At 52.4% G+C, this 26,988-nt stretch overlaps 3 protein-coding genes across 9 annotated transcripts; 2 read left to right on the top strand and 1 right to left on the bottom strand.

Moving 5' to 3' along the window:
* The first annotated feature begins 2,841 nt into the window (after nt 1-2,841).
* On the top strand, nt 2,842-11,925 carry AP5B1 (adaptor related protein complex 5 subunit beta 1). The gene is made up of 4 exons (XM_083373975.1): nt 2,842-3,466; nt 4,448-4,608; nt 5,481-8,063; nt 11,823-11,925. Exons 2-3 carry the CDS (start codon nt 4,456-4,458, stop codon nt 8,046-8,048), a joined length of 2,721 nt encoding a protein of 906 aa, XP_083230101.1. The 5' UTR covers nt 2,842-3,466; nt 4,448-4,455; the 3' UTR covers nt 8,049-8,063; nt 11,823-11,925.
* Nucleotides 10,708-25,645, top strand: RNASEH2C (ribonuclease H2 subunit C). Of its 4 annotated transcripts, none has more exons than XM_083374045.1 (5): nt 10,708-11,043; nt 12,792-12,904; nt 13,575-13,694; nt 22,517-22,575; nt 22,785-23,505. In XM_083374045.1, the coding sequence occupies exons 1-5, from the start codon at nt 10,878-10,880 to the stop codon at nt 22,888-22,890; spliced, it is 564 nt and encodes a 187-aa protein (XP_083230171.1). In that variant the 5' UTR covers nt 10,708-10,877; the 3' UTR covers nt 22,891-23,505. The 4 variants fall into 4 exon arrangements, 3 of the variants coding, with proteins under 3 accessions (XP_083230171.1, XP_083230172.1, XP_083230173.1); XM_083374046.1 differs by lacking the exon at nt 22,785-23,505 and adding an exon at nt 25,603-25,645 and having other exon boundaries at nt 10,713-11,043; XR_014493821.1 differs by lacking the exons at nt 22,517-22,575; nt 22,785-23,505 and adding exons at nt 14,829-14,990; nt 15,130-15,610 and having other exon boundaries at nt 10,814-11,043.
* Nucleotides 15,980-26,795, bottom strand: KAT5 (lysine acetyltransferase 5). 4 transcript variants are annotated; one of them, XM_083374007.1, is made up of 14 exons: nt 26,746-26,795; nt 26,599-26,665; nt 25,747-25,815; nt 24,187-24,323; nt 23,679-23,849; nt 21,649-21,729; nt 20,819-20,893; nt 20,452-20,703; nt 20,266-20,355; nt 19,717-19,857; nt 18,792-18,885; nt 18,451-18,610; nt 17,754-17,835; nt 15,980-16,720 (listed from the first exon to the last, which is right to left on the bottom strand). In XM_083374007.1, exons 1-14 carry the CDS (start codon nt 26,755-26,757, stop codon nt 16,586-16,588), a joined length of 1,566 nt encoding a protein of 521 aa, XP_083230133.1. In that variant the 5' UTR covers nt 26,758-26,795; the 3' UTR covers nt 15,980-16,585. The 4 variants fall into 4 exon arrangements, with proteins under 4 accessions (XP_083230133.1, XP_083230134.1, XP_083230135.1 ...); XM_083374008.1 differs by having other exon boundaries at nt 20,452-20,700; nt 26,746-26,791; XM_083374009.1 differs by lacking the exon at nt 23,679-23,849 and having other exon boundaries at nt 26,746-26,792.
* Nucleotides 26,796-26,988: the final 193 nt, after the last annotated feature.

The raw sequence follows: 26,988 nt of genomic DNA on the forward strand, positions 1-26,988 counted from the left end.
CCTTTTGCGACCTTCCGAGAAGCAAAGCCAAGGAAGGAGCCAGATTCATTTAACGGCCGTGTGACTAACTCCCTTAACAAGAAAGCTTCACTTAACAACCGTCTCACTTAGCAAAGGAAATCTGGGGCTCAATTGTGGCCGTAAGCCGGGGAACTGCCTGAAAATAAGTAAAAATAAACCCGGCCCCCTGTCCTGCAGACGGGACCCTCTCTTCCCGCCTCTACCCCCCCCCTCTCGGCTGCTTTTGGGACACCTTTGTTTTGATGGACAGAGGCGTTAAATCAAGCTGGAAGTCCTTGCCTTCGCCTGGAGCCGAATCTTGGAGGCAGGATGGGTGGAGGCCAGCTTGGAAAACTGGTCTTGGGACCAGTTGCAAGGCGGGTCCCGCACCGGCAGGCGATGGAGAAGCCGAAACGGAGGTGGGTCAAACGGGGTGCAGCCGCCGGCTCAAATCAGACGCCAGCAATTTTGGCAACTTTAAACACAGCCAGGACTCCCTTTTTTGTTGTTGTTGTTGTTTTAACCAACCAGGATTCCTAGCAACCCATCGGGCTAACGGTGTTTTCTCAACTCTGGCGACGTCGCTTCCCAGAATTCCCCTGCTAGCTTAAGATGAGTGGACTTCCACTCCTTGAATCCCCCAGCTAGCTTGATTTAAGATGGGTGGATTTCAACTCCCAGAATCCCCCAGCTAGCTTGATTTAAGATGGGTGGGCTTCCACTCCCAGAATCCCCCAGCTAGCTTGATTTAAGATGGGTGGACTTCCACTCCCAGAATCCCCCAGCCAGCATGATTTCTATTTATTTTATGAGGGGAAAATCAATTTAAGTGAGAGTAGGAGACCAGACATATTAAAGCAGGGGTCTTCAAACTTGGCCCTTTGATGACTTGTGGACTTCAACTCCCAGAATTCCTCAGCCAGGTATGCTGGCTGAGGAATTCTGGGAGTTGAAGTCCACCCATCTTAAAGTTGCCAAAGTTGAAAAACCTTTGGCTAACTGCTACTCTCTTTCTGTATTGTGCAAGCCAAGCCATCAAAGTCCAGGATACGAAGAATCTTCCCCCATGGCCTACTTACCTAACCCTAATTTGCTCCAGAAACTAACCCTGGCTAGATTTATGCAACTCGCTAAGCTGAAACGCCTGGTTAAATGGAGTTTAGTTTTGTTTGTTTTGCCGTAATCTTTGAGCTTTGTTTGATATTTTGGTCTTCCGGTGGATTGTCTTCTTTTGTGTGTTGTTGTTTTTCTGTAGTCCTCAGCCAGCCTGAGTCATTTAGGAGTTGGTTGGCCTATTAAATAAAGTGAGATCACAACTTCGTGTTGTGGAGTTGTCACTGACAAGAAACATTCCTGGCTGGCTCTCACAGTGGGTAGATCCAGCGGTTTATATAACGTGGTCCTGTGGCTTCCGATTTGGAGGAATCTCACTCGGGGTAGCTTATTCCACAGACCACAATTAAGCCGAATTGAGATTCCTGGCGGAAAGATGGCCATTTCACTGGCTGGAGTGGATGGGGCACTGTACAGGCAGTCCCTGACTTACGACCACAATTGAGGCCCAAGTTTATGTCGCTAAGTGAGAAATTTGTCAAGTGAGTTTTGCCCCATTCTACGACATTTCTTGCCACATTTCTTGAAGTGAATCAATGCGATTGTTAAGATAATAACACAGTTGTTAAGGGAATCCAGCTTGTCCCAGAATTCCCCAGCCACGGGGAACATCTGTGCAGCCGAGCCTCAGTTCTGCATGCAGATTTTTCGGAAAACCGTTTTGCACGGAGCGAAGGTCCCGTTTGCCGCAAGAGTTGTGCCAGGCAGACAGGCTCCGGCTGATGATTAAAACCAGCACAACGGCTGAAGCTGGCTTGCAACGCCTCCTGGGCCCGGCTGCAGGTGACGACAGAACAAGCCGTGGCTTGCAGCAGTTTCGTTGCGTACGGCCTGCTAACAGTTCACAAAACCGTTTCACTTGCTTCAAACCACCCCCACCAACACCAGCACCGGGCAGACAAGCGGTCCTTCCGAAGGGCTTCAGCAGACCGAGGTTTGCACTCTGCACGTGCCCAGGCTGCCCTGGGTGAGTCTTTTCTCTCCCAGCAGGCCTACAAAGACATCTTTTTGAAAAGTTGATAAAGTTGGGTCTGATTTTTACGATCTTTTTTTTTTTAGCGTGTGCCACCGTTGTGAGGCAAATCGCTGCAGTCATTAAGTGAATCACGAGGTCGTTAAGCGAATCCGGCTTCTCCCATTGACTTTGCTTTGTCGGAAGCCTGCTTGGGAAGGGGAATCGCACGAGCCCAGGATGCAACTGTCAAATACATACCTGTTGCCAAAGCGCCCAAATTTGGATCACGCAACTATGGGGATGCTGCGATGGTCGTAAGTACGAGGACCAAGCCGTAAGGTAACCTTTTTTCGAACCCTCTCTAAACCAGGGGTCTCCAGACTTGGCCCTTGGATGACTTGTGGACTTCAACTCCCAGAATTCCTCAGCCAGGCAACAAGAATGCATTTATTGATAAACTCGGGTTAATGTTTTATAGGGCGGCGCTGGTGCCACAAGCGATACCTTTGCAAGCCAAGGAGGAACTGAGGCCGGGGGAACCACGGTTTCTTTTCTTTCTTTCTTTCTTTCTTTCTTTCTTTCTTTCTTTCTTTCTTTCTTTCTTTTTCTTTCTTTCTTTCTTTCTTTCTTTCTTTCTTCCTTCCTTCCCTCCCCTCCTTCCTTTTCTTCCTTCCTTCCTTCCTTCCCTCTTTCTTCCTCTTCCTTCCCTCTTCTTTCTTTCTTCCTTCCTTCCCTCCCCTCCTTCCTTTTCTTCCTTCCTTCCCTCTTCCTTCCTTCCTTCCCTCTTCTTTCTTTCTTTCTTTCTTTCTTTCTTTCTTTCTTTCTTTCTTTCTTTCTTTCTTTCCTTCTTTCTTTCTTTCTTTCTTTCTTTCTTTCTTTCTTCTTTCTTTCTTTCTTTCTTTCTTTCTTTCTTTCTTTCTTTCTTTCTTTCTTTCTTTCTTTCTTTCTTTCTTTCTTTCTTTCTTTCTCTCCCTCTCTCTCTCCTGTCTTTCTGTCTGTCTGTCTTTCTCAATCCGAATTAACACGCGCCGGGGAAATCCGACTTGGCCGGGTCTCCGTTCCTCGCGCGCCCTCTGGCGGCCGCCGCGGGCTCTGCCACGAAAGGAATACGGAAGTGGCGCCGGGCTGGCAAGCGAGCGGCGGGGGCGGCCAGGTCTGGGCTATGCGTGGCTTTTAGGGGCGGTGGGCGAGGATAGCAGCCCGGCCTTGGTGCTTCGGGGTCCCGGGAGGGGTCCGCGGGCCTCGGGGGTCTTCCCGGGCCGGGGGCTGCATTGCAAGGGCGAGCGCAGTGCTTGGAGATCCCCGGGGCGCCCGGATTTTGCGCTCGGGGAGCCCCCGAGCCTGGGAGGGGTCCAGAGAAGCGAGGAACGGCTCTGAAGCCGGGCAGGGGGCAAGGAGGTGTGTGTGTGGGGGGAGACACCCTTGGGCTCCCCTATCGCCCCTTTGAGCCCTCCCCAAACCTGGGTTGCATTTGCTTGGGAAGCTTTGGGCGCCCGCGGGCGCCCCTGGCTCCTGCTGAACCCGGAGGGGCGCAGGCGCGGACCTTCCGCGATCCACTCCCTCCCTTGCGCGATCCAGAACGAGTGGATGGTGCCTGCAAACAAATCCAAAACCAGATTAAAGTAGGACGGGGGGGGGGTTTCTTCAAACTTGGCCCTTTGATGACTTGTGGACTTCAATTCCCAGAATTCCTCAGCCAGGCCCATCCACAAGTCTTCAAAGGGCCAAGTTTGAAGACACACACACACACACACACACACACACACACACACACACACACACACACACACACACACACCGAAGTAGGACACAGCATGCTGGGAGGGACCACCAGTAGAGTAGACCACCCGATTGGGACCAAAGGGGGAGATGGAAAATTTGGCTTGCGTGCCCTGCCATCGAATTGGGCTGGATCAGACCCAAACCGCGTACAGGCAGTACCCGGCTTAAGACCGCCATTGAGCCTCTCGTTTCTGTCGCTAAGCGGGACGGGTGGTCGAGCCCCCTTTTACGATCTTTTTGCTGAGCGGTTGTTCAGTGAATCACTGCAGCTGTCCAGTTAGGAACACGGTTGTTAAGCGGATCCGGCGTCCCCCATGGACGTTGCTTGTCGGAAGGTCGCCCCAAGGGACACGGCAACCGTCATAAATCTGAGCCAGTTGCCAGGGTGGCCCAATTTTGGGGGAGGCTGCAGTGTGAAAAGTGGCCGTGAGTCACTCTATCTAGTGCCTTTGTAACCAGTCGCTAAACGAATGGATGTAAATCGAGAACCGTCCGTAGCGCTGAATTAGATTGTGTCGGTGACGGTACTTTGAGCAGGGACCGGCCGGCTTTTTTCCCCATAAGAATATCTGATCGTTTTTCATTTGTGCTTCCCAGGCTTCACTATGGGGTCACGAGGGGCAGAGAACTGGGCTGCCACCATTCAGGCTTTCCGCCTGTCCCCCACGGCGTTCCTCTTATCCCACGGGAGCGGAGAGACCTTTGGGGCCGACCTGTTGAATGACCTACGGAGCGAAAGGCTGGGGGAAGCAAGCAAGGTATTTTGGGGGCTATTTAATTTCATTTTATTTTAACCTGTATATATTGTGCTGTTTTAATTTGCCCTGTAAACCGTCCTGAGTCCCTCGGGAAAAGGGTGGTATACAAATCGGAATAAATAAATAAAATAAATAAATATGCACGCCCTCCTTCTAGGGTACAAAAAGTAGTAGAGCAACTTTAAGGAGGGTGGACTTCAGCTCCCAGAATTAAGACCCTGGGCCAGCGTACTAGCTGGGGGATTCTGGGAGTTGAAGTCCACCCATCTTAAAATATGCTGGCTGGCGTTTTCTGGGAGTTGAAGTCCGCTTTTAAAATGTACTAGCTGGGAATTCTGGGAGTTGAAGTCCACTCATCTTAAAACATACTAGCTGGGAATTCTGGGTGTTGAAGTCCACTCATCTTAAAACATACTAGCTGGGAATTCTGGGTGTTGAAGTCCACTCATCTTAAAACATAGTAGCTGGGAATTCTGGGAGTTGAAGACCACTTCTCTTAAAGCATGCTAGCTAGCAATTCTGGGATTTGAAGTCCACCCATCTTAAAATATGCTGGCTGGCGTATTCTGGGAGTTGAAGTCCGCTTTTAAAATGTTCTAGCTGGGAATTCTGGGAGTTGAAGTCCACTCATATTAAAACATACTAGCTGGGGATTCTGGGTGTTGAAGTCCGCTCATCTTAAAGCATGCTAGCTGGGGAATTCTGGGAGTTGAAGTCCGCTCATCTTAAAGCATGCTAGCTGGGGAATTCTGGGAGTTGAAGTCCACCCCTCTCGAAGCTGCTGAGGTTCAGGAATTGAGGCTCACCATTTTCTGGCTGCCTCCCCATTCCTTCACCCTCGTCCCCTGACAGCTCTTCTTCCTGTCTTGCAGCTCTCCATCCTGTCTCTGTTCTTGGAATATCCCACCCTGCTGTGCCCCGATGCCAAGACGGGTCGGGAAGCGGCAGCCTCCTTCCTCTCCCTCTTTGCCCAGCTGCATCTCTCTCCCAAACACGTCAGCCTCCGGTGTTCCCTGCTCTTCGCCGCAGAAACGGTCCTGGTGGCGACCGACAGCCTGGGCGAAGACTGCCCGACCTCGCACGAACTGCTATCTGTACTGCTCCATCTGGTGTCCGACCCGAATGACAGCCGCGGGGGAGTCGCCGAGCGGCCGATCCGCGCCGCGGCTTGCGAGTGCCTGCGAGAACTGGAGAGCTGCTACTCGGGGTTCCTGTTGCACCGGCTGGAGATCCTGCGCGCTCTGCAGCAGCAAGAGGTCGCGAGCGTCCATCAGGGCTACACCCTGCTGTACAGCGTGGCGTTGCGGAACGCCGTCCTCCTCCTGGCCCAGAGCGGACAAGGGTGCCTGGGGGACCTCCTGGCCAGCAACGGAGAGTTGATGTGGGAGGCTACGAAGGAAATTGGCAAGCTCTCGCCAGCGGGTCTTGACCAGCTGGTCCTCTTACCGTCCGCGGCAGACCTCAAGGAGTTGAAATTGGTGCTCTCGGCTCTTCTGGAGAGCAGTTACCTCTTAACCTCGGCGGCGCAGAGCCACCTGTTGTGCCACCTGGCTCAGGCGGTGAGCGTGGTGCGCACCCAGTCGCCGGTGATTTTCAAAGCCCAGCTGGCGCGTCTCTTCGGCACGGCCAGCGTGACTCTGGAACACGCCATCCTGCAGCTGAAATCGCTCTTCACCGACAGCCTCTTTACGGCCGAGGACGAGTCCTTCCTCCTGCGGCACCTGGTGGGGCTGGCGCAGCACCCGGCTCTCCCAGACGCCGTGAAGCTTTTCCACTTGGATTGTCTTTTGCACTTCCCCGAAAACCGGCCGCTGGTCTCGGGAACCGACGAACGGCTGCCCGTTCTGCTCACGCCGCGCGCAACCTCGGGTCTTTTCCCTGGCTTCTTCCAGGATCAGGGGACCGTCCTGGCCCGGATGAATTTACTGTGCCTCGTGTGCGTGGAGAACGAGGGGCCCAGTGCCGAACGTGGGGCGGGTTACCTCCTGGAGCACCTCCTGGGCCTTGGAGGCCTAGTGGCCCAAGACGGAGGATTGGACGCCACGCGGCTTTTTTTCCAAGCAGCCTTCATTTTTGTTCAATATTTTGGCTCTCAGGCCCAGCCCATGGCAGAACTCACCCGGTGCCTGCTGGGTCTCTACCGTCACAACCGCACCTTAGCCCCGAACATCATCAATCTGTTGGACGAGACGTGGAGAGTGGATGAGTCGCGCTGGGCCAGGAGCCTCGCCCAGGCCCTGCAAGAATTTGTCGTGAGCATCCCCTTGCACGAGGAAGACCTGAGTTGGCATCTCAAGATCTTAGCCCGGCTGGCGAAGGAGAAGGAAGTTCCCCAAGCGAGCACCATGCAGTTCTTAGCTCGTCTGGTCGCCTCGGGGAAACTCGGGGACTGGTGCTCTGGCCAGATCCTTCTCAGCGTTTGCCGTAACCTGATGGTGTGCCATCCCTCGCCTGCCTTGTCCCAGCTGGCAGCCCTCCTGCATGCCATCTCCCTGGGACACACAGATGTGGATGTCCAAGACCGGGCTGGCTTTTATTACACGCTACTCACCAACCTGTCCAGCGAAAAATTAAGATCCGTGCTGGTCCCCGAAGTTCCCGTCAAGGCTCGGTCACTCTCCTCGTCCATCGTTGCCGACAGCGAAAGCTTCGTAGCTGCATTGACGGTGCACCCGGTGGATCCGGCCCCTTTGAGGCTGCGGCGTGTCGAGATTACAGGGGACACCCCTGCAGTTCCTCCCGCCGAGCAGGAGGTGGACGGGCACTGCCAGTGGTTGCTGGCGGCCCGCTCTCCCTCGTGGATCAGTTTGGCCTACCAGCTGGTCCACGCAGGGCCTGGCACGCCTCCCTACGACCTGCTCCTCTGCGTGATGCTTCGATTCGCCTGCACCAGCCGGCATTACGAGCCGGTGCCCGAACACTGCATTCCGTGCCTTTCCGCGCATCGCCCATCCCCCACGGTGAGGCTGACGCTGCAGCCGCGTTGCCCGTACCCAACGCGGCTGAACGTTTCTGCCCTTTATACAACGCGAGACGGGTTGACGCGTTGGAGTCAGCTCGAACACCTGGACGTGTCCTTTGCCGATCTTTTCCTACCTCTGCCGGTCCCTGCCTGGTCTTCAGAGAAACTTCGCCAGCTCTTCGATGCGCTCTGGCAGTGCCTGCACCCCAACACCAAAGAGGCGCACGCCGAAAGTCTCACCGTGTGGCCCCTGCCACCCCAATCCTTAGAAGGCTTAGTGCGTGACCAATTTGGCAGGTATATCCTAGCTGAGCAAGCCGGCGAGTATAGGATCGCCCTGACTTTACCGCCTCGGGATCACATCCTCTTACAGGTGCGGAGTGTGGACGATTCGGCACGGGTCACCATTCGCACCGACAACTGGAAACTCCTGCCTTCGCTTAACCACTATTTGCAGAGTCTGGTGCAGGCCGGCTGACACTGCAACGCTCCTGTGAGTGAAGGGAGAGGTGACGGGGACAGGAGTCACTCCCTCGTGTTTTTGGGTGGAATGCTAAAATTCTCAGAAATGTTCCCAATAAAATGTATGGTTTGCAACCCCAAAATTTGGATAGAGGAATATATTTGGGGAGGCCATGCATTTTGGCATTTTAAGAGCTGTGGACTTCAACTCCCAGAATTCCGAGGGAGGATTTCTCCCTCCCTCTGACCCAGGGGTGGATCCCTGGCTGGGGTGGAGCGAACCACCGTGCTGGCTGAGGAATTCTGGGAGTTGAAGTCCACAAGTCATCAAAGGGCCAAGTTTGAAGACCACCCCCCCTGCCCTTGACATTGGCAAAGGGGAACGAGCGATGTGTAGGAGTCAACGCTACCCACTTAATTTGTGGCTTTGTGAGATAGCCCGATTCACACAAACAGGCTAAGACCGTTGCTTAGTGTTGCTACCTCACGCTGAATCACAAGCCACCCGTTTCGGTGTCAGATTAATGCATTGGGCCAAATCAGGTCAAGCTTGGCCCCTTTTAAGACTAGTGGCTCCCTCCACCAGCAAAGAACTCTGGGAGTTGAAGTCCGCTCATCTTAAAGCCAGCAAGGTTGAGAAACCCTGTGGATACAGGCGATCAGGAAATACCCGCGGTGGATATCCGGACACCTGCCGTAGCTGAATGTGATGCGTGCATCTTTCCCGTGACGAGTCTCACGGGTGCAAAGCTGTCACAGGTCCCCACAGGACCCCCAACAACCCCAGCTTTGGTTTCCTGGGGCGAAGAGCTGTGCAAAACCCCTTGCGCAAGAGATGGGTCCCCTTTTTCTGCAATAGGAGGGGGGAAAGACCCCAGAAAGAGTACAGAGAAGGGCAACAAAGATGACGGGGGGAATGGAGGCTAAAACCTACCATGAAGGATTGTGGGAACTGGGTATGCCTAGGCATGCTGGCTGAGGAATTCTGGGAGTTGAAGCCCACAAGTCATCAAAGGGCCAAGTTGGAAGACCACACACACACACACACACACACACACACACAAACACACACCCCGGACTACTAATCCTTCCAGCTCTATTCTGATTGATTGACAGAACAATTAATCAGGGGAACCGCTTCCCTTCAGGAGTTGCGGATGCTCCAACACTGGAGGTTTTCAAGAAAAACAAAACACAAAACTGGACTATTGGTCTAGGATGGTCTAGGCCCGGTCCCCTGCTTGAGCAGAGGGTCAGACTAGAGGACCTTCAAGGTCCCTTTCAGCTCTGTTCTAATTGATTGATCTGACTGACAGAACAATCAGGGGAATCGCTTCCCTTCAGAAGTTGTGGCTGCTCCAACGCTGGAGGTTTTGAAGGAAAAACAACAACTGGACCATGGGCCTAGTATGGTCTCTAGGGCAGGGGTAGGCAACCTCGGCTCTTTTATGACTCATGGACTTCAACTCCCAGAATTCCTGAGTCATGCTGACAAAGGAATTCTGGGAGTTGAAGTCCATGAGTCATAAAAGAGCCGAGGTTGCCTACCCCTGGTCTAGGGGAGACGGGGGGGGGGTTGTCTCCAACCTTGGCAACTTTTAAGACTTGCGGACTTCAACTCCCAGAATCCCCTAGCTAGCATGCTTTAAGAAGCCTGAACTTCAACTTCTAGAATCGCCCCTAGCCACCCTGGGGAAGTCCAGAGCTCTTAAAAGAGTGGCCAAGTTCGAAGAAGTCTAGATGATCTCCGAGGTCCCTTGGAGGTCTTAAAAGTTGCCAAGGTTGGGGACCCCTGGGCTAGTCTCTCCTGATTGAACAGGGGGTTGGACTGGAAGACCTCTGAGGCCCCTTCCAGCGCTGGGGGGGTCTCCGTTATCTTACTTTAAGGCTCTCTCCCTGCCACCCTGGGGTGGATCCCTGGGTGAGGATCTCCTCCTCCCTCCCTCCCACCCGGGGGTGGATCCCTGAGTGAGGATCTCCTCCTCCCTCCCTCCCACCTGGGGGGTGGATCCCTGGGTGAGGATCTCCTCCTCCCTCCCTCCCACCCCGGGGTGGATCCCTGGGCGAGGATCTCCTCCTCCCACCCGGGGGTGGATCCCTGGGCAAGGGTCTCCTCCTCCCACCCAGGGGTGGATCCCTGGGCGAGGGTCTCCTCCTCCCTCCCGGGGGTGGATCCCTGGGCGAGGGTCTCCTCCTCCCTCCCTCCCTCCCCCCCCGGGGGTGGATCCCTGAGTGAGGATCTCCTCCTCCCTCCCTCCCACCCGGGGGTGGATCCCTGGGCAAGGGTCTCCTCCTCCCACCCAGGGGTGGATCCCTGGGCAAGGGTCTCCTCCTCCCACCCAGGGGTGGATCCCTGGGCAAGGGTTTCCTCCTCCCTCCCACCCGGGGGTGGATCCCTGGGCGAGGGTCTCCTCCTCCCTCCCGGGGGTGGATCCCTGGGCGAGGGTCTCCTCCTCCCTCCCTCCCTCCCCCCCCGGGGGTGGATCCCTGAGTGAGGATCTCCTCCTCCCTCCCTCCCACCCGGGGGTGGATCCCTGGGCAAGGGTCTCCTCCTCCCACCCAGGGGTGGATCCCTGGGCAAGGGTCTCCTCCTCCCACCCAGGGGTGGATCCCTGGGCAAGGGTTTCCTCCTCCCTCCCACCCGGGGGTGGATCCCTGGGCGAGGGTTTCCTCCTCCCTCCCTCCCGGGGGTGGATCCCTGGGCGAGGGTCTCCTCCTCCCTCCCTCCCTCCCCCCCGGGGGTGGATCCCTGAGTGAGGATCTCCTCCTCCCTCCCTCCCTCCCTCCTGGGGGTGGATCCCCGGCCGGGGCGGAGCCGGCGGGCAGAGGGCGCGCGAGGCTGGCCATGGCCGGCGAGGAGCGGCGCGGGGCGCGGCTGGCGCTGGCTTCGCTGCCGGGGGCGTCCCGGGCGCCGCTGCATCTGCTGCCCTGCTCCATCCAGCACGACGGACCCGCCGCCGTGGCGCGCTACTTTGCGCCCGCCCTCCGGCGCCACCCGGAGGCGCCAGACGGTAAGCAGGCGCGGCCTGGCAGCCGAAGCTGCCCTCCTGAAGCCCGGTCCTCCCCCTCCCCTCCCCTCCCTTCTCCCTTGCGCGCAAGGAGGGGACCAGCGCAGGGCGCGGAAAGACGCCCGGAAGGAGCCTTTTGCAACCTGGCGCCCTCCGCTTTGGAGAGCAGGGCAAGCAGCATTGCAACTCTTCCCCAGTTCGGGATCAGAGTAGAGCTGGAAAGGGACCTTGGAGGTCGTCTAGTCCAGTCGTCTAGTCGAGCAGGAGACCCTAGACCAGGGGTAGGCAAGCTCGGCTCTTTTATGACTCGTGGACTTCAGCTCCCAGAATTCCTGAGCCAGCTTGGCTGGCTCAGGAATTCTGGGAGTTGAAGTCCATGAGTCATAAAAGAGCCGAGCTTGCCTACCCCTGCCTGGCTCAGGAATTCTGGGAGTTGAAGTCCATGAGTCATAAAAGAGCCGAGCTTGCCTACCCCTGCCTGGCTCAGGAATTCTGGGAGTTGAAGTCCATGAGTCATAAAAGAGCCGAGCTTGCCTACCCCTGCCCTAGAGTATACCATTTTAGACAGGTGGCTTCTCCATTCCCTTCTTCAAAGCCTCCAGCGGTGAAGCACCCACAACTTCTGGTGGCAGGCTGTTCCACTGGTTAATTGTCCTCCCTGTCAGGAAGTTTCTCCTGAGTTCCCAAGTTGCTTCTCTCCTCCATCAGTTTCCAACCGTTGTTTCTTGTCCTGCCTTCAGGCGCTTTGGAGGATAAATTGACCCCTCTCTTCTTTGGGGCAGCCCCCACCCAGTACAGCAGTGCTGCTATTCAGAGGGACTACAACTCCCATTCTGCCTGGCTGGTCGCTGAGGACAGAAAGGGTGCGATCCAGTATGCGAACGGGGACGCCAGCCCTTCTGAGAACTCACCTTGTGAATTTGGGGTTACTGTGTTGTGTGAATCAGACCTGGAAGTCTCCAAATTGGTTTTTCAAGCTGGAAGATGGGTGGACTTCAACTCCCAGAGCACTCCAGCCAGCAAATTCCGGGAGTTGGAAGTCCACCCCTCTTCCAGCTGCCAAGCTTGAGAAAACCTGGGTTACTGGGAGAAGCTTTCCTTTGTATGCAGGTTTTAAATTGAATCCTTGCCTGCTGTTTCAGAATTGAGGCCTCTTTTGTCCTTGAAACATTTGGGGTGTCTGTCAAATCTCTCCCCGTTTGCCAGCCTATTGCATTTTTTAATAAGATGCAGGAGATGTTCATTGTCTCGCTGCAGAATCTGCTCCCTGGCTCAAAACCAACCCCCAGAATTTTTTTTTAAAAAAGAGGGGGGATCCCCAATATTTGGATCATCAGTTTCACCCCCATTTCAAAAGTATCCGTTAACCTGCAAAAGTGCAACCTGGCAGCTGTGTTCACACAGCGCAGTGAACAGATGACGGTTAATCTCGATTTATTTTTTGTTAGCTTTATTAGCTTTCGATTCCTCGTGTTTAGTGGGAATCCACTTGATTTTCATTTGGGAGAATTATAATTAGGAGGATAATACCTAATAATAATAGATAAAACACCCTATCGTGGGTTTTTTTGCAATTCAATTAGCATGCCTGCTATTTTTAGTTTGCTATTGATGTTTTGATTCAGTTCTTTCATTATTGTGGTTAGTGGGCTATGGTGGGGAGAGCGGAAATAAGGGGTCTTGTGAATGCAGCCACACCCTGCTTGATTTTCATCGCAGTGGTTTCTCTCTGCCCTGTCGCCCTCATCCAGGAGAGGCCTCCGTCTCCTTCCGTGGCCGAAGCCTGAAAGGCAAGGAAACCTGCCTTCCCAAAGGATACGTTGGATTAGTGCTGGAAGAAGCCAACTTAGGCCTAACATTGAAGGTTTGTTCCTGGAATGGTGTGTGGGGAAGACGAGGCAAAGAGACACTGCCAAGGGACGGTCAGATAAGAGACAGCTGAGCCCTCAGCTGCACAATGGATGGAGAAAAGAGACTCAGGAGGGACCTTCCCTATTTCTCAGGTTGTAAAAGGGGGAGGATGCGAATCTAGGGAAAGAGTTCAGAGTGCGCAGGTAGGTGGGAAAGACCTTGGGGGATGGAGCAAAGGGATTCTGCTTAGGAACGGTCAGATAAGAGTCAGCGTAGCCCTCGACTGTATAACGGGTGGGGAAAAGAAGACTCGGAAGGGACCCACCCTTAGTTCCTCAGGCTGTAAAAGGAGGAGAATATAAATCTATGGAAAGATTGGGAGATGGAGCAAAGATGGAGCAAAGAAACAGTCGGATAAGAGACAGCGTAGCCCTCAGCTTTGTAACAGGCAAGGTAAGAGGCTCAGAAGGGAACACCCCCAGTTTGTAAAGGAGACGGCGGGAGAATTGTAGTTTCGAACTTCCCAGCTTCTTTTAATGCAGCTTGAGCGTGAGATAGAATTAGTTCCATCTACTTGTTATTCCTATCCTTAGGAATAACACTTCCATGCTGGCCTAGGGTGGAGACCTAGATCCAGCGCTCCCTGCCAACAGCACCCCCTTTTTCTGCTCCCTTGTACCCAGGAACGGGAAGTGAGTGTGAAAACAACGTTCGATTCCCTGACCGTGTGGAACCTGGAACAGGCACCAACGAACAGCGACGAGATCCTCATGGCTTTTGCTTGGCCGAAGATTGCTCAAGGGGTGAGTGTTGGGGTTGACTTCAGCGTCGAGAGAGGGAGGGGAGTCCTCCAGACTACAACTCCCAGAATTCCTTCAGTCTCCCTGAGAATTCTGGGAGTGGAAATCCACTCTGGCTGGAAGGCATTATGAACTAGCTCAGGGGTCTTCGAACCTGGCCCTTTTTACAACTCGTGGACTTCAAATCCCAGAATTCCTGAGCCAGCCACGCTGAGGAGAAAGGGAGAGGTTTCCATGCTGAGCCATGCCGGCTCAGGAATTCTGGGAGTTGAAGTCCACGAGTCATAAAAGAGCCAAGGTTGCCTACCCCTGTACTAGCTTAATGAAGGCTGGGTGCCTTCCAGCCAAAGCGGACTTCCACTCCCAGAAGTCTCAGGGAGACTGAAGGAATTCTGGGAGTTTGATCCAGAACTGTGAAACAGGATTGAGATGGAATTGAAAAAACAATTTCACAATCCACATAAAAGCCACGTGGGATTGTTCCCCCCCCCTTATGACTTGTACAGGTAATGCAAACTGTAGCAACCTGCTTTAAAAATACAACACCAGAAGAGACAAAATGGATGCAGGAAACCAGCAGAGCAAAGGGTGAACTGTGATACTGAGGGCTAGAAACTTGATTTTAGTTTGAAGGCGTTTGTCTACCGAGCATCTGCTAGATTTTCAGGTTTTTTGTTTTTTACTTTTTGAGTCCAACCTTTTAGGATTATGAGTCCATTCCTGCTCCGAAGGTTGCAGGCAGTCCTCGACTTAACAGCAGAATTTGACTCTAAAATCCTGTTGCTAAGTGATGTGGGTTTTTTAAGGGAACCGTGCTCTGTTTTACGATGGTTTTTTTTTTTTTTGGTCGCAGCCATGAAGCGAATGTGGCTTTCCCCATTGACTTTGCTTGCCTGAAGCCCCCTGAGAAAATTTGTCAATGGGGACCAGGAGACTGGGAGGCCTCTTGCCACATGCCTGAATTTTGAGGGGCTGCTGTGACAGTCGTAAGTGCGAGGACTGTCGTAAGTCCCTTATTTTATTTTCAGTGATGGAACTTCCCCGGGGTTAAAACGGTCGTTAAGTCGAGGACTGCCAGTATGCATTTTGACACAAGCTAAGTAAGGCCACTGATTTTCTGTGTGTGTCTGCTTGCAGCTCCATGCGCCCGTGACCGATGAGTGAGGAAGGCCACAGCGTTGTCTCAACTGGTCCTCGAGAAAATACGTTGTGCTCCGACTTAACAATGCGGACTTGGGTGGAAAAAAAACATGGAACAAACTTCAGCCCCTCTGCTGCGTTAAGAACGTCCCTTCACTTACTCCAGGGGTCTTCCAACTTGGCCCTTTTCATGACTTGTGGACTTCAACTCCCAGAATTCCTCAGCCAGGCACGCGTGCCTGGCTGAGGAATCCTGGGAGTTGAAGTCCACAAGTCATGAAAGGGGCCAGGTTGGAAGACCCCTGCCTCACTCCTTTTTCCTTCCAAACTAAATTTGCAATTTATAATATTGTACAGCCTCTGGGAAAAACTGCAGCTTCCCATGGATCTTGGACTGTTTTTTAATTATTTTAGGGGTTATTTTTTTTCTTTTTCGCTTCCGAGGGCTTCATTCCCACAGTGGTTTGAGCGCTTCTTGTTTCCAACTGAAGTCAAACAAGATATCTATTTAAAATTTTGGTGCCAGCCGGGTGCTCCTAATACTGCTAGCATTTTAAAAATATAATAATAAAATCTTTCATCATTTCGAAACTAGTGGCGGGTGCTCTGACTTTGAGCTCTGCAGTCAACTCTTTTCAGGCCCAGAATGGGGAGAGGGAGGCAGCCAAAACCCCTTTCCCCAACTTTTTATGAGAAATTAGCATCGCCACGTGGCTCTTTCGTTTTGTAACGTTAAAAGTTCTTCCTTGGAAATTTTGAGATTTTCATTGCAGTTCAGGGCGGGGGGAAAAAAACAAACCTCTTCTTTGCAAATCCGTTTTCTTTGGATCCTTCCTCCACGCCAAGAAAGAAAAGGCAGGGGAAGGGAGGGAAGGAAGGAAGGAAGGAAGGAAGGAAGGAAGGAAGGAAGGAAGGAAGGAAGGAAGGAAGGAAGGAAGGAAGGAAGGAAGGAAGGGACAAAGGAAAGAAGAGAGGTAAGAACAGAAAAGGAAGGGGAGGGAACAAGGAAGAAGGAAAATAAAACGGAGGAATGAAAGAATGCAGAAGGAAAGAGGAAAAAGGGAGAGAATTGGAAAGGAGGGAAAAGTGAAGAGAAAGAAAAGCGGGAAGGAAAAAAAATACAGAAATAAATACAAAACAAGGGGGTCTCTCTCACTTACAAAAAAAAAGAGACTTTGTTCATTTATTCCGATCAAAGACATCGGGTGAGTTGTGGATGGTTTTGCGCGTCTCTTCGGCGCTCTGGCCTTTTCCCCCCAATGAAGAAGAGGCCTATAGGACAGACGCCGTCCTTCTGAGCTAGAGATGTGGGTGGGAGGGCTCCTGCCTTATCCCCCCCCAGAGTTCTGCCCCATAGCATTGTATCCCCCCCCCACACACACACACACCCAGAATCAGCTGCTGGAAGGCATCCGTTCTCCGGCCACTCCGAAGGAGCACCACACAATCCGCTCTCCCCCCCTGGGACTCAGGAGGTTGGGGGGGGCATTCAGGAATGTCTGAACATATATATATATATATATCTGTATATATATCTCTCTCTCCAAGTAGGGCGAGCACAATCCGATTGTGCTTTTCAGCTACTGTACACGAAGACTTGCGGAGTCCTGTCTCGAAAAGGCCATCCAGGAGGCGCAGGGCTGCTCAAGAGTCCTGGGTGGGTGGGTGGGTGGGCTCAGCTTGATCCTGCTGTTACACCGAGGTCTGGGGAAGTTCCCCCCCCCGCTTCCTCTCCTTTGTCAAGTCTTTGGAGATCACCACTTCCCCCTCTTGCTCCAGTCCTTCGGGGTGAAATGTAAACACTTGGAATCGATGCGCAGGATTCGTTTCAGCATCGCCCGCTCGTGCCCGTCCACAATGTCCTCGGAGAGGGTTAAAATATATTGGCCCTGGGGAACGGAGAAGACAAGAGAGTGGGAAGGGGCCTGGGAGGCCTTCTAGTCTGACCCCGTGCTCAAGCAGGCAACCCTAGGCCATTTCAGACAAAATGGCTGTCCAGTAGAAACCTCCCTTGTTGGAGCACCCAAGATTTCTGGTGGCAAGCTGTTCCACTGGTTAATTATTCCCCCTGTCAGGAAATTCCTTCTTAATTCCAGGTTGCTTCTCTCCTTGATTAGTTTCCATCCCTCGTTTCTTGTCCTGCCTTCTGGAGCTTTGGAGAATAAATTGACACCCCCCCTTCTTTGGGGCAGCCCCTCAAATATTTCGACACTATCCCGTCCTCCCCAGTCTTCCTTTTCCCTAAACTAGACATTCCCAATTCCTGAAACCGTTCTTAGCCTCCAGTCCCCACATCACCTTGGTTGCCCTTCTCTGACTAGCGTTCTAGGTTTTCATGACACGCAAAGGTAGTCCTCAATTTACGGCCACTATTTAGCCCAACCCTTCCTGTTGCCAAGCAAGACAGGGGTGCGTTTCGTCCCTTGTTTGCGACCTTTCTTGCCACAGGTAATGGAATCACTGCGGTTGTTAAGCGAGTCACACGGCTGTTAAGTGAACCTGGCTTGCCGGAAGGTCGCCAAAGGGGATCACTTGACCCCGGGATGCTGCGACCGTCGTAAATAGGAGTTGCCATATTTATGGGGACGCTGCAACGGTCGTGTGTGTGGGAAACGGTCGTAAGTCACTTTTTTCAGGGCTGTTTCTAACTGAACGGTCGCTAAATGAGCGGATGTAACTCAAGGGCTACTTGGGTTATTATTATTAACGTTACTTGGCCTGCTGCAAAAAAATTGGGATTTGTTTTATCATTTACAAAAAAAACCCCAACTTTTCAGTCCATTGTTAAACTCTTTTTCTGAAAAAAATTTAGCCAACTCCCCACTTTGCATCTTGTCAAAACGGCAAAGGAACACACCGACATGGGGATTTTTCTTGCTTCTCCGCAAACCGCGATAAAGGCCTCCGGAGCTTGGCATTTACCTTATAATAATTGATGAGATTCAGATATTGAAGCGTAGAGATGACGTCTTCTTTTTTGATGCTCGTGATTTCGCTGATCTCGCTGGAAAAGATGGGTGGGGGGTATATATATATATACTTTGCCATATATATATAGGGCTTTTTTGTCATAGAACGCTCAGAACGGAGTTCCGGCACCTTTTGTGGATGGAACCTTGTAGGGTAGGCAAGGCGGGTTGTATGACGTGTGTGAGTTACGGCACCTTTTTCTTTTACAAAAAAAGCACTATATACATATATACACATATATACACATACACACACACACACACACACACACACACACACATATATATATATATATTTGGGGCAAAGTGCCTTTTTCCCCGTTCACAAATGGGAGAAGGCAAAGTAAAACATGGTGGTTGGGTTGTTTTTTGCCCAATCCGCAACAAGAAAGGAAAAAAAAAATCACACAGCTGAACGGATAGAACAGAATGAATAGGATCATCCCAAAGTGGGAAGGGGCTCAACAGAGGTCATCCAGTCCAACCCCTCCCTTCTGTTATTTCATCCCTGCCTTATGTGCCCCCCCCCAAAAAAACGCCACAATTTGGCAACAAGTCAGAGCGAAGCCCTCAAGTATATAAAAAAAAATGCCTATCGACAAATGTCACCCTCGGTTTTTAGGGATTAAAACCCTCCCTTTTGCCCTCACTTGATGGTGATCTGTGGACGCTCGCCGTTCTCCAGTTTGAGGTTCATCAGGATCTCCAGGATGGTCTGGGACCAGTAGCTGCGGTACGACAACAGCCCCAGATCCGAGAGGGGTTTTTCGGGCGTGCCCGTCTTTCCTTCCACCTTGGACAGCTCGTAACCTGGAGAGGAAAGAACAAAACCTAGTGAGGTGAGAACTGCCCGGGATTTTAAGAAAGCCACCCGGGAGCGACAGAAGGAATTCTGGGAGTTGAAGTCCACGAGTTATCAAAGGGCCAAGTTGGAAGACCCCGGCACTAAATTGAAGACTACAGTTCCTTCGAAACAGGAAAGGTGACTTACTGAATTCAATCAGCAGCTTGCCATAACCCCGTCTTTGGTAAGGGGGTAATGTCAGAATGCACGCCACATTATAATCTTCGGTGGATTCCTTTTCCTGCAAGGGAGAACGAGACAAACGGGAGTGTGAGGCTTGGGCCCTTCCCGTTCCGAGCTTGCCAAGATTTTTGGCCAAACACAGATCAGCTTGGAAGCCAAAATCCCGGGCTTTTATTGTATAAAGAGTTTCCAACAAGAGACTACTTCCAAGTTCTGGCGATTTGATCAGGAACCAAATTAGCCAGCTTAGTCGAGTGTTGGAAGGCGTCAGGTTAGAAGCTAGGAGAGAGAGAGTTCTAGTTCCACTTGAGGCATGAAAAGCAGCTGGATGACTTTGGCTCAAATCACCAGGAGATGGTGAGTTCTAGTCCTGCTGTAGCCATGCAAGCTGGCTGGGTGACTTTGGGCCAATCGCCAGGAGACGGCGAGTTCTAGTCCCGCCTTAGGCCTGAAAAGCACCTGGGTGACTGGCCCATCACCAGGAGACTGTGAGTTCTAGTCCCGCCTTAGCCATAAAAGCCAGCTGGGTGACTTTGGGCCAGTCCCTCTCTCATACCCCAACCCACCTCACAGGGTTATCGTCATTTACGTGTGTTTGCCACCTTGAGTTAATTCTAAAGTCATAAAGGCGAGATATAAATCAACAAATACATCTGCGAATCACCCAGCACTTAGCACTGGTTAACTTTCGGTCTTGCTTTAAATCCAAGTTTCTAGCCCTCAGGACTGCAAAGCCATTCTTCAGCTCCCGAATGCAATGCTGAGTTGGAGGACCCCTGCCTTCTTACCCCCCTTAAATAATTCCCTTCCATCACTGTCTTTTCGGCGTGGATTCCGCCACCTAAAAAACTGGGAACACCCCAAATTTTGGAGACGAGCCACGACGCACCTTGGAGAAATAGCCGACGATGTGGAAGCCTTTGCTGTCGTATTCGGTCATGACGTAGAAAAGAAAAGGATCCGTGTCGTAATAGAGGGTTTTGTGATCGAGGAAGCATTTAGCCAGAAGGCAAAGATTTTGAGAATAACTCTGGAAGAGGAAAGGAAAGACCCAAAGGGTGAACCCACTGTGGAAGTTAGGATCAGTTAGGAAAATGGGGGCATCTGGGACTCGCCTAAGGCAGGGGTAGGCAACCTTGGCTCTTTTATAACTGGTGGACTTCAACTCCCAGAATTCCTGAGCCAGCAGGGCTCAGCTTGGAAACCTTTCCCTTTCCCCTCAGAGTGGCTGGCTCAGGAATTCTGGGAGTTGAAGTCCACAAGTCATGAAGCGGCCATAGTTCCCCCATGCTGGCTCAGGAATTCTGGGAGTTGAAGTCCACGAGTCCTAAAGGAGCCATAGGTCCCCCATGCCAGCTCAGGAATTCTGGGAGTTGAAGTCCACCCGTCATAAAAGGGCCAGGTTTGAAGGCCCCTGCAGTAAGGATCTTTTTCTTGCCTTGTTCTTCCGGCCGTCGATCTCGAAGAAAGAGATGGTTCCTTTGCGGTAGATTTCGTTGCCTGGTGGGTGCCTTAAGTCACACTTCATCTGCAAGAGAAGAAAAGCACAGAGTTGGGTATCTTTCTCACCAAGGAATGCTTGTACAATGAGGACTAGCTGAATGGGGGAGGAAGGGGCCCTTACCAGGTGCCGCTGGAGGCACTTAAGGCTCTTGACATACTTAAGGCAGAATTCGCAGAGGTAGACGACGGGAAGGGCGGTGAGCTCCTGCGGGTAGGGCGAAAAGTACCAGGGCTTCAGGCGGTGGCGCCCCAGTTCGATGCATTCGATGTTCTTCATGCGGGTGACGATGTCGTCGTGGCTGCGGTCGGAGACCAAGCTGCCCGTCATGCGGGGTGCCGAGGGGATCCCGTCCGAGCTGTCCTGGGAATCCTGCTTGCGAGAATCGAAAGGGGGGACCGTCCGGGATGGGAGAAGAGGACGACGCCTGCTCCCTTCCCCGGCCGGCACCCCAGACGAGCACCCCCAACGTCCCGGCCCTGATGTGTACCTCATCTGTCCCAAGACAGTTGGACTTCCGCTTCCGGCCCGGCTGGGCGGCCACAGCTCGGCGGGCGGAGCCATTCTGCAAAAAGAGAGGGGAGGGAGGCAAAGAGGGCATTGCAAGTGGTCCTCGGCTTACAACCACACACACACACACACCGATTTCTGTGGCTGAGGAAGATATTTGTTAACTGAGCTTCACCCCATTTTACGACCGTTCCTGACCCGGCTCTTAAGTGAATCACTGCAGCTGTTAGGTTACCCCTGATTCAGGGGATGAAGAAGTATCTTTGTTTGAGGAGACGATCCCTTGTGGCAGGGGGTCCACTTGCATAGATTTCCAAACCTCTCAGTGTTGCCCGAATTGGCCAACCTCTCGCTTTCTCTTGGGCTCGTTTCCCAAACAGCCGAGCAGTCCTCGATTTACAACAGGTCCTTTAGCGACCGTTCAAAGTTACAACGGCACTGGGGAAAAAGGGACTTAAGACCGTTTTTCCACGCTTACGACCGTGGCGGCCTCCCCAGGGTCACGTGATCAGAATTCAGACGCTTGGCAACTGATTCACACTTATGACCGCTGCCGTGTCCCAAGGTCCTGTGATCCCCTTTTGCAAACCTTCTGACTGGCAAAGTTGAGGGGGAAGCCAGATTCACTTAACAATCGAGCTACTAACTTAACAACTGCGGTGATTGGCTTCGCAAGTGTGGCAAGAGAAGTCGTAAAATAGAGCAAAACCGGCTTGGCCAAAAAAACAAAACCTTGCTGAGCAGCAGCAATTTTGGGCTCCGTCGCCGTCACAAGTCGAGGACTCCCTGTATTCCTTTTTGTGCACTTACCTGGGGAAAAACCGAGGCCTGTGTCGTCTCGCTCACAACAGGGATGGGGGTTGCGGGAGAGACCACCTCCACCTTCCGCTTCTGGAAGAGACCAACGCAAACAAGGTCTAGGGGGGGCCGCCTGTCTCCTCCTCTTCCTCCTCCTCCCCTCCCCAATTTTCCAGCCTGCAAAAGATGGGGGAGACTTGGCCCGGGATTGGTCGGCCTGCCCAAGCCTCTGCAACTACTATCCAGGTGAAGGAAGCTGGAGATGAGAAGAGGGGTCATAGGAGGCCTCGGATTGGCTGGATCACTCTGCGGCATTAAGATGGGTGGGCTTCCACTCCCAGAATCCCCCAGCCAGCATGCTTTAAGACGGGTGGGCTTCCACCCTCAGAATTCCTCAGTCACCATGCTGGCTCAGGAATTCTGGGAATTGAAGTCCACAAGTCATGAAAGGGCCATAGTTCCCCCCATGCTGGCTCAGGAATTCTGGGAGTTGGAGTCCACGAGTCATAAAAGAGCCAAGGTTGCCTGCCCCTGGGTTAAAGAAATAAGGGGTATAGCAGGCCCACTCAGAAGCCTTACGTTAAACGCTAAACCCCACCGGTCAGAGTGGTGGGGACCGTGATGTTGCTTCAGGGATCTGGCCCTACAGATAATTTTTTTTAATTTTTTTTATTTTAATCCCATTTATATCCCGCCCTTCTCCGAAGACTCAGGGCGGCTTACAAGCTTAGCAGTAGCCTTCATTCTCTGTATATGCCTGCTTATTAGGGCTTTCACCCCCCTTCCCCCCAAGTGGCATTATTACAAAGTCAGCTTAATTGCCCCCAACAATCTGGGTCCTCATTTTACCTACATTTACATTTGTTTCCCCTTTCGGCAGCTCAAGAGGGACACGGATCGTGTTGCATTCCTGCCGGATTCCCCCGCTAACACCGAGAAGTAAGTTTGGGATAAGGAAGTAGTGACTGGATCCAAGTCATTCAGGGAACTTCGTTGGTTGGGCAGGATTTGCATCCGGGTCTCCGGTCTCTATAGGGCAGCCCCATCTCCATCTAGCCACCCTGACTGGTGGGCTGGGAGGGAAGGGGTCACCAAACCCCTGCTCTGTGGCCTCCCCATCTCTAATGCGAACCCTCTATTGCTTATAGAGATTCAGCTTACTGCTTCTCCTGCCTGAACGTTTTTCGCAAAACAAGCTTGCCAGTCTGTGAGCAACTGGCCCCGGTGTCACAGAGCATCAATCTCTCTAGTTAAACCAGTTTCAAACTGGGCTAAATACGGAGGGTTCTCAGCACAGAATGGGGGGAAAAAGGACCGTCTTCCACACCTTTTAAAGAGGAGGCTTCCCAAGTCTTAGATCTGAAGCCCGGAGCCTCATCTGAGCCTAGTAGTTTTATAACGATACCACTTAAGACTTATCTACCGCTTCACAGGGTTTGCCAGCCCTGTCTAAGCGGTTTACAGAGTCGGCATATTCCCCCCCCCCCCCGGCAATCTGGGTCCTCATTTGGCTGACCTGGGAAGGAGGGAAGGCTGAGTCAGCCTCGAGCCCGTCAGGATCGAACGCCTGGCGGCGGGCAGAGTTTAGCCTGCCATCCTGCGTTCTAACCATTGTGCCACCACCAATTGAATCCTTCCATGAATTCTCCAGTTCAATTCTTCCAAGCACAGTTCGTTTGTGGCTTCAAGATATTACAGCACTTTTCACTTGGGCTTTAAACTTCGTAACATCAAGCTTAGCCAGGTCTGCTCTCTTTATAATAAGCCTTTGTGTTCCTCTGCTCTACGGCGGGATGTTGTCGTCTGCCCTGCCTCGACTCAGGAGGGAAGTGTGTGTGTGTGTGTGTGTGGGAGGGGAGGGGCTTGGAAGGAAAGGCCACAACGCTCCTGGGCACCCTTCCCCCTCCCCCTCCCCGGAGGTCTCCCTTGCCAGCCCAGACCTAACTCAACCCCGCCCAGCTGGTGCGGCCTCTCGAGAAACGGGCCGAGCAAACGAGACATCGAAGAAAGAAGCCGTGGCGGCCGAGTGCCAGTTTTTGTACCGTGGAACGATGGTTTGGCTGGACGCAGGAGCTGGAGGAGAGAGGTTGGTCGGGCGAGCCAGGGATGGCCTCCCTCTCTTTAGATAGGTTAAAACGGAGGGTTATCTGCACCGGGATGGGTAGGGTTTTACCGCTGGATGGAGTGGCCGGTTGTAGATCCAAGGTCTTCCTCTGAGTAGAGAGGAAGACGGGCATTACCAACAGGTGGGGGAAGAGGATGCGAGTCCTGCTCGGGGCTTGGGGGATGAAGAGCTGCAGCCCAAGGTCTCGGCGGTGGGGGAAGAAACCCATCAGTTGCTGTCCATTTCCCCATCCTTACATCATCATCATCATCACAAAAGCTTCCCTAACCTGGGTTTGTTACAGCCTGGGCAAGGGGGATGGAACTTCGGCCCCCGGGATGGCTAAAGGCGATCCGAGGACCCTCCTCCCCCACCCCCAACGTGCCCTTCCCGCGAACACCTCTTCCCCTCCCCCCCACCCCCTCCCAAAGGCCCGCCTGTCATACCACGTCACGCTCCGGAGAGCTGGGCCGGGATCCCGGCAGCCCGTTCTTAGTGGGAGTCTTGGCTTCCTTCTTCGGGAACTGGATCTTCTTGAGATCCAGCCGGTCGTGAGTGACCCATTCGTCCAGCCGCTTGTTAACTGGGAGGTTAAGGAAAGACACGGAGGTTTAGTCCCACTTCAGGAAAAGGAGCACGGGGTTCAAGGAAGGGGGCGGCGGGGGGGGGGGGGGGAAAGACCCGGTTTGCTCTAGGGGGTTAAGACACCAGGCTAGAAAACCAGGAGACGGTGAGTTCTAGTCCCATGTTAGTATGAAAGCCAGTTGTGTAACTTTGGGCCAATCGCCAGGAGACGGTGAGTTCTAGTTCCTGCCTTAGGCATGAAAGCCGACTGGGTGACTTTGGGCCAATCACCAGGAGACGGGGAGTTCTAGTCCCGCCTCAGGCACAAAAGCCAGCTGGGTGATTTTGAACCAATCCCCAGGAGACTGAGAGTTCTAATCCCGCCTTAGCCACGAAAGCCAGCTGGGTGACTTTGGGCCAGTAAATATATATTTTAAAAAAAACCAACCAAGTTCTGCCATAAATAGCAAATCTCCAGCAAGACATTCATAAATGTCTTGTTTTTCCCCTTTCCAATCTTCGACCTTTTCTGTGTTTCTCCTAGTAGCCGTCGGGTGGCTATTTTTCAATATTTTATTTTCTAAACAGCACGCACCTAGCCAGGAACAGACCAACGTGCAAAAGCCCAGATTTAACCCCCAGCCTTCCAGATGTGTGGGGCAGTTTGGGGAAGGCTGATCTAGACACTAGGACTTCTGCCTTGATAACAAGCCAAAATCGTCCGCTCCTGGGGTATACAGGTGTTCCTCAACTTACAACTATAATTGAGGCTAAAATTTAGGTTGCTAAGTGAGACAGTTAAGCGAATTTTGCCCCATTTTACGACCTTTCTTGCCACACTTGTTAACCGAGTCACTGCGCTTGTTAAGTCAGTAACCCAGTTGTTAAGTGAATCAGAAGGTCGCAAAAGGGGACCACACGACACCACAACCGTCATAAATGTGAGTCAGTTGCCAAGCGTCTGAATTTTGATCATGTGACCATGGGGAGGGGATGCTGCAATGGTGGCAAGTGTGAAAAATGATCGTGAGTCACTTTCCCCAGTGCCACTGTAACTTTGGTCAATAACTTTTTTAAATTTGTTTTAACTTGTATTGATTTTCTTTTAAATATCCTGTAAACCTCCCTGAGTCCTTCGGGAAAGGAAGGCATATCTATCTATCTATCTATCTATCTATCTATCTATCTATCTATCTATCTATCTATCTATCTATCTACCAAATAAATAAATAAATAAATAAATAAATAAATAAACGAAGCGCTGTAAGTCGAGGGCTTAACAATTATCTTAACTTCAGTTTCATCGTGGTCCAGACAGGATTCTAACGGCCCTCTGCTCACCCAAACCAGCTCCCACTTCTATAACCTCCATGGGGAGAAGACTGTGAGAACATTTTCCTTCCCACTTATCCAGCGGCTCCGCGTCTGTTTCGTTTACTCACAATCAATATAGTGAACGTAGAAAAGCTTTCGGCCATTGATGTCTTTAACACTCAGGATCTCAGCCAGTGCTGTGAAATGGAAAAAAGAAAAAGGGGAAAGCAGATTATTTTAAGAGGAAACCAAGTTCGCGTCCCACCAGGCACAAGGTTGACTCAGCCTTCCATCCTTCCGAGGTAGGTAAAATGAGGACCCAGATTGTTGGGGGCAATTAAGCTGACTTTGTAATAATGCTGCTTGGGGTGTGTGTGTGAAAGCCCTAATAAGCAGGCATAGACATAGAATGAAGGCTACTGCTAAGCTTGTAAGCCGCCCTGAGTCTTCGGAGAAGGGCGGGATATAAATGGGATTAAAATAAAATAAATAAATAAAAAAAGTCTGGCGGGTTTATCTTGATACGCTTTACAAAAACTCCGAAGTACCCCAGAAAACACAAAGTCATAAAAAAAGGGCCAAGTAGGCTGAGGAATTCTGGGAGTTGAAGTCCACAAGTTGGCTGAGGAATTCTGGGAGTTGAAGTCCACAAGTTGGCTGAGGAATTCTGGGAGTTGAAGTCCACAGGTCATCAAAGGGCCAAGTTTGAAGACAACCCCCCCCATTTAAGTGAAAGACAGAGAGGTTGAGTGCGCTCTCACCACTACGTCGCACTACCTTGGTTCTAATCTTGGGGTCCCTCCAGTGAGAGTCTCTCTCCCCCCCAGCCCCTTCAAACCTTTCCTCCAACAACCAAGTCTGAATGGGCTTTGTAGTCTCCATGGTCCATTTCACGCGGCCCCGCCCTCCCGCACAGGCCCCGCCCACCACTTCTCAAGCCCCGCCCCTCCCTCCTTAAACCCGCCCCCCCTTTGACTCACGCCACTCGTCCTCGTTTTCTTGGTTACGGCGCAAGACGGGCAGGTTACACCCTTCGGTCACTTCCTCCTGCAAAAAAAGGGGGGAAATTAGGCGGGCCCTCGAGGCCCCCGCCGGCTCCTCTACCCTTCCCTCCGCTCCGCACTCACCACCTCCGCCATCTTAGGCTCTCGCCGTTTGCCGGGGCCTTCTCTTCCGGCATCTGCCGAAACCACTTCCCGAGAGCGGAACCGCTTTTTCCGGTATCTCTTTAAGGCCTACTTCCGGTTTTCTGGAGACGCCGCGGCCCAGCCGAGGTAGACTAGCGGGGCGCACCATAGAGAGCGGCAGCCTAGCTCGTCAGGAAGAGGCTGGAAGCGACGTTGAAGCGGCAAGGCCGCCCCCTCCGCCAT

Source organism: Vipera ursinii (assembly GCF_947247035.1).
Source record: "Vipera ursinii genome assembly, chromosome: 15".
Lineage (NCBI taxonomy): Eukaryota > Metazoa > Chordata > Lepidosauria > Squamata > Viperidae > Vipera > Vipera ursinii.

Bases quoted from the DNA above. Each gene is read 5' to 3' on its own strand.
- RNASEH2C (XM_083374045.1), top strand. From the start codon at position 10,878: ATGGCCGGCGAGGAGCGGCGCGGGGCGCGGCTGGCGCTGGCTTCGCTG. The intron at 13,695-22,516 runs GTGAGTGTTGGG...CCCTTTCGGCAG, and splicing joins GGCCGAAGATTGCTCAAGGG to CTCAAGAGGGACACGGATCG. The intron at 22,576-22,784 runs GTAAGTTTGGGA...TATTGCTTATAG, and splicing joins TCCCCCGCTAACACCGAGAA to AGATTCAGCTTACTGCTTCT.
- AP5B1 (XM_083373975.1), top strand. From the start codon at position 4,456: ATGGGGTCACGAGGGGCAGAGAACTGGGCTGCCACCATTCAGGCTTTC. The intron at 4,609-5,480 runs GTATTTTGGGGG...CCTGTCTTGCAG, and splicing joins GGCTGGGGGAAGCAAGCAAG to CTCTCCATCCTGTCTCTGTT.
- KAT5 (XM_083374007.1), bottom strand. The intron at 21,730-23,678 runs GTACAAAAACTG...GGTCTCTTCCAG, and splicing joins AGCCAAACCATCGTTCCACG to AAGCGGAAGGTGGAGGTGGT. The intron at 18,886-19,716 runs GTGCGTCGTGGC...TCTCCCTTGCAG, and splicing joins TCGTCGGCTATTTCTCCAAG to GAAAAGGAATCCACCGAAGA.